Source organism: Pristis pectinata, chromosome 31 (genome assembly GCF_009764475.1).
Source record: "Pristis pectinata isolate sPriPec2 chromosome 31, sPriPec2.1.pri, whole genome shotgun sequence".
Classification (NCBI taxonomy): domain Eukaryota; kingdom Metazoa; phylum Chordata; class Chondrichthyes; order Rhinopristiformes; family Pristidae; genus Pristis; species Pristis pectinata.
The window spans coordinates 9372501-9382508 of record NC_067435.1 but is presented as its reverse complement, the minus strand read 5'-3'; the positions used below and the strand labels follow the sequence as shown (position 1 = coordinate 9382508).

Sequence of the window (10008 nt, the reverse complement as noted above, 5' to 3'; positions counted from 1 at the left end):
GCATCCAGAGGAAACCCACGCAGACACGGGGAGAACATACAAACTCCCCACAGACAGCGGCGGGAATTGAACCCAGGTCGCTGGTGCTGTAATAGCGTTATGCTAACCGCTACACTACCGTGCCTGCCCTCTATCATTACCATTACCCCATTACCCTGCAGTGTAGCAAGATACTTGCCCTCAAGTGCCCATCCAATTCCCTTTTGATTGACTCGGTGTCAACCACCTTGCAGGCAGTGAGCTCCAGATCATTATCACAGCGCAAGAAAACTTAACCTCACATCTTCCCCTGTGTCTTTTCCCCGTCACTTTTGAATCAGCACAGTGGTGCAACAGGTGGAGCTGCTGTTTCACTGCCCCAGTGACCCAGGTTCAATCCTGCCCTCTGTTGCTGTCTGTAAGACAGTTTGGCCCGTCGACACCAAACCCACTTGCCCACATCAGGACAGGAAGAGGGATGTTGAAGTTTACATTAGCTCATTGGTTCTTGCTTCCTGTGGAGTTCTTCAAGTTCCAATCCATCTTCATTTCCCTCTCTCTCCACCCAAAGAACAACAACCCTCCACGCTTCCACCTTGTGAAAGAAACGGCATTCTAAGACGCAAAATTGGTTGCAATTCTTCTTTTAATTTTGTGACTAAATTTACATATTCTTCCTGAATATCAATTTTTTTTAATATGCTACAGACCTTATAACAAGACAACCTGCATTCAATCAGTGCTTGACGTTTCAATGTACATATTTCACATGTCATAATACAAAGGGGCCAATTCATGAAAGCACCACAGAGATCTAGCACCATGACATCACTGGGGTGGCATGCAAAGGATGATTCCACTGGAAATCCAGAGCAATAAAATCTTTCCTTCAGGCAGAATCCTGAGCATGGTGAGTTGGGGAAGGAATGCTGCAGATTATAACTTTGTAAGCATCAAGCCACGCAATATATACCCAGGGCTACACAACCATGCAAGGGGTTTATCGCCAAGGCCAGACTTGACCTTAAACCAATGATATTCCCAAAGAATGGAGCAAGTTATGTTTCTTGCTCCCCTCCCACTGCTCCCAGTTTCCTTTGCCCACCGGTATTGAGGCTCTTTCTGTTCTCCCAACCAAGTTCAGCAACTTGTGTAGTCTCTTAAAGCTGAAGTTACAATCCGGTGGGACGGGGGAATCAACAGAAGGAGGGACGAACACACGGTATTGAAATGTCCTTTGACCCTCCAACCAAGGTCGGTTCAAACAACCCCCTTAATTTCAGTTGCACACCTCAAATTTTAGAGATGTGCTCAGCTTTAAATAAAACTCTGCCCCCTCCTGTGAAATCTGTGCATTCCTGGCTCCAGTGCACGTACAGCATATCACACCTGTTTTTTTTTTAACTTGGCCCTTGAAAAGGTTGCAATGTATGGGTCTGGGCAGATTTAACTCAGCAGAAACAATATATGAATATTTTGAACTTACTGATAGAAAAAAAATTGCCAGCACCCTATAAGTGAGCTAACTATATGTTAGACAATATGGAAAAATATCCAGAGGTATTCCTGCTTACCATTTCTCCTCCCCTATAAAATAACCAAAGCATGTGGATTAAACACATTACAGAATGTATCTCGCAGCATGCAGCAGGTTACAGAAAGGCGTAGAATATAGTGGCCATTTATATACAGTAGCGTTCAGGGAGAAGAAGAAATTCCCTTTAATCTGGGTTCTGGAACCTCAAAGATCAGTAGCCCCACAATCTTAAAAGCGCACCGACACAAATGCTTGGATTCATGCGATGCAGAATTCGAAAAGTCTCCCCTTGTCACCAAGCCACTTGTTAAAAGTGAATGAGAATATTGGAAGAGAGGAGAGAGGTTTAGGGAGAGGATGGCAGAACAACTGGGACTAACAGCTCACGACAAGGTTATCAATGGTTGGGTAAAGGGAGCTAGAATGATGGAGATATGCATTAGGCCAGACTTCGGGGAATGGAAAGCCAGGGAAGGGCTGGAGGAGGCTACAGACATAAGCAAGGGCAAGGATACAAAGGGATGGAAGTTTTATATTTGAGACTTCTGAATCAGGAGCTAAAGATCAATGATGGTAGAGGTTCAGGTGGAGACACAAGAGACTGCAGGTGTCGGAATCTAGAGCAACAAATGAGCCACTGGAGGAACTCAGTGGGTCAGGCAGCTTCTGTGGAGGGAAATGGACAGTCGATGTTTTGGGTTCAGTTCAGAGGACAGAGAAACGTCTGGAGTAGGGCTGCATCTGCCAGAGTTCTGGTGAGGTCGAGCATGGGAGGTCAGGCAGCCTTCGGCCAATTTCCCCTTCCCTCACTCTTTTCCAGGGAAACGACTGATAACAGCACAGTGAGAGAGGGGAAAGGACCAAAGGGATTGGTCGATTAGGAGTTTTCGTTGACTCAATTGGCCGAATGGCCTTCTCCTCTACAACACTTATTTTAGTGTAAATTAACCAACTGTGCAGCTAAGGTCCATTGGCATGATGGGAAGTTCCAATGATTACCAGTCATACGTTTTGATTCTTTAATCATTAAATGTTGAAAGCTACAACCAGGCATTTTATGTTGCTTAAAATGGAAACGTGGGAGGAGAAATGGTGGATGGAGATGAACCGGGCCAAGCGTGAGGTGTTGCATTTTGGGAGGTCAAATGTAAGAAGAAAGTACGAAAATAAATGGCAGGACTCTTATGATGTACAGAGAGATCCTGGGGTGCAAGCCCATAGCTCCCTGAAAGTAACCACAAGTGGATAAGGTGGTAGAGAAGGTGGCCAGCCTATTTGTATTCTTTGGTTGTGGCATTGAGTATAAAAATTGGGAAGTCATGTTGCAGCTGGATAAACCTTTGGTTGGGCTACATTTGGAATATAGTGTGAAGTTCTGGTCACCACACTTACAGGAAAGATGTGGAGGCTTTGGAGAGGGTGCAGAAGAGGTTCACCAGAGATTGCCTGGAGTAGAATGTATTACAGGTTGGACAAACTTGGATTGTTTTCTCTGGAGCGCCAAAGGCTGAGAGGAGACCTGATAGAAGTAGTACATTGATGAGAGGCATCGATAGGGTAGGTAGGATTTTTTTTCCCCAGGGTGGAGACATTAAAGGCTGGAGTACATAGGTTTAAGGTGAGATGAGGAACACTTCAAGGTGATATGCAGGATACGTTTTTAATGCCACATGAATGATAGAGAAATGGAGAGCTATGTGGAATGGAACGGTTAGATAGATCTTAGAGCAGGATAAAATGTTGGCACAACATTGTGGGCCAAAGGGCCTGTACTATGCTGTAGTGTTCTTTGTTCTATGTTCTAATATAGAGAGTGGGTAGGTACTGCCAGGGGAAGTGGGAGAATTAGATATGATAGCAACATTTAAAAGGCATTTAAACATACACATGAACAACAGGCAGGGAATGGAGTTATACTGGCGACATGCAGGCAGATGGGATTAATTTAATTTGGCATCATAGTCAGTGCGGACGTGGTGGGGTGAAGGGCATGTCCCTGTGCTGTCCTGTTCTACATTCCACGTCCTACGGCAAACCCTGGTCGGCCATCTATTCCCGTTCCTCTGAGTCTGGTATCGTACACATCCCCACTTCCCAACTCTCTTTACACCACCAACGACAGTCTTGTCATGAGCTGTCAGTCCCAGCACTATGGCAATTCTCTTGCTAAACCTCTCCACAAGGTGAAAAGAGGCCATGCCCAAGTAACTAGGCTCCATTGGTCAGCGTCAGCAAGGCCTGAATGCAGAGCAGAAAACTGAGGTTATTTGCCCTCTCTCCCTTGCCCAGGGGTAGCTTACAGCAGTGGGAAAAGTTTTAATTGCATCTCAGGCAAACATTGTACCCCAGTACCAAAGGAGTCATCAAGGTAGTTTGCTTTTGAAGAAGTGTAAGAAAAGTAATCAAGACTTACCAAGAAAAAGGCTTCCAGACAGCCAATATTTTGATAGCCTGAGGCTACTGACCCTAAATATTAATGTGAATTTCTAGCTCCTGCCCTTGGCTTAATAGATCTAATCCATTTTTAAAACAAAATTATTTATGTACACAAAGGCATCTTAAACCGAAATAAATTATGCCAACATTCAATTCAAGAAGCATCTAAAAAATAACACAACTCCATAAATTATCTTTGCAACAAAAAAATAGGCAACACAGTTTAATACAGTTTTGGTATATTGTGATTAGCACCATTTAAAATCTGCTCTGGTTTATTGTGAGAAGGATCACCACGTCACAGTAAGACCAAGAGGAAGTGGAGAAAAGATCAAGACAATTGGTTCACACTGACCTGCTTTTCCAAAAAGCTAAGATGGCCTTCCTGTACAAATTGACTTCCCAAGTTAGTACCTCGATATGTATTAAATTTGTAAAATTTTCATTCCTCTAATGAGAACAAAGGAGTGAATGAATGCAAGTGCCTTCCTCTTTAAGAAGACCTTCAATGATTGAACAGTGGACCTATTTACAGGTAGACACCGATGAGTCTGTGTGTTTTTTTTTGAGTTTCAAACTTGCCATTGAGTCTCCACATCCAATACTGCAGGTTTGGAGATCAAAACAATACTTGCTCCACTCTTGCTCTAACACGGAAAGGGGATTCCCTCCAGTTCTCGTAGGTCTAGTCCTTTTTAGACAAACTCCTGACCTTTGACCTCAGCCTCAAATATCAGCTCCAAATCCATTGCAAAATGTTTGTAATTTTCAGTCGCAGGACGTGGGCACTGTTGGTATTGTCAGTGTGTGCTGCCAGTCAAACAAAAAGATAATGGAAATACTCAGCAGGTCAGACTGACAACAGTGCTGGCAAAGGGGTCTCCTTGGGAGAAATGTCTACCTGCAGTAGACAGTGAACCTTTGGAATTCTCTACCCAGTGGGGCTGTGGAGGTTCAGTCATTTGTTGTGTTCAAAACAGAGATTGACTGGTTTCTGGATGTTCGGGGAATCAAGCAGTTACAGGGAAAGGGAAGGAAGATGGCATTGTGGTGGAAGCCATGATCTTGTTGGTAGCTGAGCGATAGAAGGATGAAACATCCTGCTCTTTCTCCATATTTTTTTGTGTTCTTAAATAAATGCTTGTTCTGCATCCCCTGAATGTATAAATAACTGCAAACAGCCCTGGACACCACACTACAGGAACAATGCAATTGCACTAGAGATGGTACAAAGGAGATTTACAAGGAGAGATTGCAACTGTGATGAAAGACTAGATAAATAAGGATTGTTTTCTTTTGAACAGGGTGATGAAGGGGAGATAACAGGGGTGCTAAAAATTATGAGGGGTAGATAGAGTGAATAGGAAGGGCCCATTTCTCTCAGCAGAGCAGTCAAAAACCAGAGGATATTGGATTAAAGTGGGTTTTAGAAGGGTGGAGGGGGGCAGGAAAGTATTTTTCATCCATCGGGTGCTGGGGGTCAGGATCTCACTGCCTGAGAGCCTGGTGGAGGCAGAAACCCTTCGTCCCACTCAGCTGCGTACAGTTGGGCTACAGAACCAGTGCTGGATGGGGACATTGGGTTGGGCTGCTCTTTCCCCACTAGACCAGGGCCCTTCGACGTTGGGAACATTCTGTGCTTCTAACTCTGGAGACAAGACCGGAGATGGATGGAGCATTTCCTTACCTTTAAGGGCATTTGTGAAGCAACTAGACTTTTGGGCAAAGAGACAGGAGGTGTTGGAAATCTGGAGCAACACACAACGCTCTGGAGGAACTCAGCAGGTCAGGGAGGGAAATGGACAGTTGACATTTTGGGTTGAGACCCTTCATCTATTCCCTCCATAGATGAAGTCTGACCCACTGAGTTCCTCCAATGCTTTGTAGGTTTTTAGACAATTTGTCTCACGGATACCTTTTTGATTCCAGAATTCAATTCAATGAAGTTAAACTCTCAGCAGTCTTGGTGGAACCCAAACTCATGTCTCTGAATTGCTTATGTGGTAACTTAAGTACCATGCTGCTCTATCCATTTGCATATAAATCATCATCTGATCTCACTGTATAAAGGGCTGCTGTATGTGTGGCATTTACACTATTGTTCACTAGGCTCCAGTCATTCCAATTCATTAGATCTGATCCTAGTTGGGATGGTTAATCTTGATGCTGGGTTGGTCTCATGGGAGATGGACCGGGATTATCCAAATATGAAGCGGGCACGTGCAAAAACACTCAACCTTAGCAAACAAGACTTTGTTCCTTCATTTGAAATCCTCAATGCGTCACCCCAACCCTTTTCCAAATGTTTTACATCGGAGACTCCAGATACCTTGCTTTCACTGAGTGTTGTGGGTACAACCAGACTGCAGTTGACTGACACCTTGTGTTACACAGGAGCTGCCTACTGTTTATCCTGATGCTCCCGCCAATCATGCAGAATGATGGAGCCCAATAAAAGGCCAATTGGCCCATCTTGCCTGTGCCAGCCCCAAGTAAATGCTATACAATTAGAGTCATAGAATTATACAGCACAGAAACAGGCCCAACTCATTCATGCTAACCAAGTCACCTGCTTCCCCGCCTTTTCCCAAAGTTTCTGGTCATTTTCACTCATTCTGATACTTAACCAACTCCCCTTTTCAAGTCACCGCTGGTGCCACACTTCCAGTCAGGGAATTATAACTTTGCACAAAAAAATCTCCTAACCTTCCTTTTGATTCCATCATCAGAGACCCACTGGGGAAAGTGGACTGAGAGAAAGACATGGTCAAGTTCTAATGGGACCGGGGGCGATCAAGTTCATTGGGGTTCAGAGACTCGGCAATGGACTGTGCTAATACTTCACTGACTAACCTAGGGGATACACAGTTCTTTAGAATAGCGTTTGCCTTAAAGGTAAATTGCAGGTGAAGGTTAGTTGTGGAATTACTTTACCTCCTGTTGTTATGATTAGACTGATGGTCACTGACAGGTGGCCAACTAGACACTGATCCAGGGACAACAATCAGGGTGAATACCAAAATTTATCCTTTAACATTTGGTGTTGAAGGCTTCCAGTGGTATTAAAGGATACTCGGAGGAAGACTTTTTTGCCGCACCATTTCTGTTGGATGTGTGATTTGGAAAGTGCGTCAAACGTCACTTCTAAACCTTTGTCCCACTGAATTTAATCAAACTAAACTTCAGAACAAGAACACAAGGTGTTTTACATTGTGAGGTTTATCCTTGTGACTAAGGGTGAATTTCACACAATGTGTCATTCTAAATAACGGTTGCATCTTGTGGGATTGTGGAAGCAATGGACATTGCCAAACCCCAACAAAGGGTGGCTAATTCTGAAATGGAAGAGTTTTTATCAGGAGCAGAGATGTTTATGTTGGGAGGACTTGTAGGTCTAATTGGAAGGAGTGACCAACAGTCTGAAAATGTAACAATGGATTAATTATAGGGAAAAGCCAAATGTAACGTGTCTGGACTGAGGGGAATAAACACTCCACCCTACTTCATCTCCAGTGCTATTACCCTCTACTGATTCATTTACCTTAAAGGAAAAGTACAATGGGACCTTCACAAAACAGACTGGGCTTGCACAAAGAGACCTGAGGAGGTGTCTGTGTGTTTGTGTGTGACTCAATGTGATTCTATTCCATCCTGAAGAAATACGGGAACCAGGGCTCTATTGCAAACAGCACGACCAATGACAACACCATCTGATGTGCTCAATGACATCCACAAATCTGGCACACTGATGTTCCATCACATGCTCCCTTTCACACTGCTGATCTGTGGGCATGAGGCAGGCTGGTGTTCTACGGGCTCGAGTGTTTAAACGGATGGGAAGAGCAAGTTTTCACACAGCCATCAAGGAGCTTTGTTTAAGACAAGGCCAATCAATGGAATAAGCCTTTTCTTCATTAATGTGTCGACGAACGGTACTTTCTGTCCCTTCAGCTTCAAGGGGTAGATAAGAGCCAACTGCATGTGGTCCAGGCCAGACAGATTTCCGTTTCTGAAGGACAGTGACACCGGATGGGCTTTATAGCAATACAATAGCTTTTGCAAATGATAGGAGATTTGGTTCTTCCAGATTTATTTATTGTCTTGAATGGATTTGAACCCATGTTTCTGTATTAATAGTCCAGACCGAGAGATACCAGTCAAGTACCATAACCATTGTGCTGCTGTACCCCAACAAGATACAAGCAACTCTGAACATTGGAGACAGACCCTATACAATGTATATCATTTGATATTCTGCTTTCTCCTTTACCAAGACAGCAGTGTAAAGCTATGAGTGGCTCTACAGCCCAATGTCCACTGCTTAACATTTCAAAGATAAATGTCCACGTGTTCAAGAACTAGGTCAATGGTCAGATCTTGCTAGAGGAAGGACACTTTGTAACAGGAGAATATTTGGTGTTCAAGGCCTCCTGGGGTGCTAGAGGATACTTGGAGGAAGACCCTCATCGCCGTTGGACATGAAATTGGGAAAGTCCCAGATACATCAACCACTGACTTGGCCTCTTCAACAAGTCATAAGACTTTGGCCCCACAAGGGCAGCAATTATTTATTGTTACTCATACACAATAAAAAAAATACCCCATCTGCAGCATGGTTAATAAGAGACACAATAAAAGACAAAAAGAATGTGCATTTTGCATAAAGAAAGGAGAGAAAGAAAGGTTGGACACAGAGTTTGTTTCCTGAGGTTTAGCTGTTGAAACAGACCGGGCCAACCTCAAACCCAAACTTCTGCTGGTGCTCGCCGAAATCGGTCACCGCCACGTCTTTGATGGGAAGGTCAACAACTCGCGGAGAGTCAATCTGCAGTACTGTTCGGTCAGAACCTTTCCTCAGCTGCAAGGCAAGGGGAGGAGAAAGGTGAAGGAAGGAAGATGTCAAACAAAGCCAAAACATCCATTAATCTGGTGAGTCTCGTCCTCCTTTTCCCCCTCAGTCTCCAACAAAGAACGGCGAGCTCCCTCAACTACAATAATTGAGCTGATCTGTACAAAATATATTGGACACAGAAGTATTGGTGTTGGTTTATTATTGTCACTTGTACCGAGGTACAGTGAAAAACTTGTCTTGCATACTGATTGTACAGGTCAATTCATTACACAGTGCAGTTACATTGGGTTAGTACAGAGTGCATTGATGTAGAACAGGTAAAGACAATAATAGTACAGAGTAAAGTGTTACAGCTACAGAGAAAGTGCAGTGCAATAAGGTGCAAGGTCACAACAAGGTAGATCATGAGGTCAGAGTCCATCTCATCGTATAAGGGAACCATTCAATAGTGTGAGATGGGCTGGCCCACTGTTGTCAAATATACCATTTATTTTCTCTGTAACTGTAACACTATATTCTGCATTCTGTTATTGCTTTTCCCTTGTACTACCTCCGTATACTGATTTGATGAAATGATCTGTATGGATGGCATGCAAAACAAAGTTTTTCACTGTATCTCGGTACATGTGACCATGATAAACCAATTACCAATTACCTAGGTTCCATTCTTATCAACCTCCTTTCTCAGAGCCAACCCACAACTCACAATCTCTTTGGTACAAAAGATCTGAATGCTCCAACCTAAATCATTATTCTGTTGATTTTGCATTTGAAGTGTGACGGACTTATTCACATTTCCTGTCATCTTTTCATTCTCCTCCTTTCTTGATAAGACTTTCTATGATAAGAAGCAGAGATCGAGTGGACAGTCAAAGACTTTTTCCCAGGGTGAAAATGGTTCACACACGGGGGCATAATTTTAAGGTGATTGGAGGAAGGGAAATGGGGGATGTCGGGGTAAGTTTTTTGCACAGAGAGTGATGGGTGCATGGAACGCACTGCCGGCAGAGGTGGTGGGGACAGATACATTAGGGACATATAAGAGACTCTTAGATAGCTACATGAATGATAGAAAAATGGAGGGCTATGTGGGAGGGAAGGGTTAGGTGGATCTCAGAGCAGGATAAAATGTCGGCACAACATCATGGGCTGAAGGTCCTGTAACGTTCTATGTTCTTTCTTCCTGGAATTGCTTTGATAATCT

General features: G+C 43.7%; 1 protein-coding gene across 2 annotated transcripts in view; it reads right to left on the bottom strand.

Moving 5' to 3' along the window:
* Window positions 1-305: 305 nt before the first annotated feature.
* The window catches only part of LOC127584886 (collagen alpha-1(XI) chain-like), a 327113-nt gene continuing 317410 nt past the window's right edge, over window positions 306-10008 (bottom strand). For both annotated transcript variants that reach the window (XM_052041855.1, XM_052041856.1), the window contains one exon: window positions 306-8810. In XM_052041855.1, the coding sequence (XP_051897815.1) occupies window positions 8664-8810 (147 nt within the window). In that variant the 3' untranslated portion in view covers window positions 306-8663. The remainder of the gene's footprint in view (window positions 8811-10008) is intronic.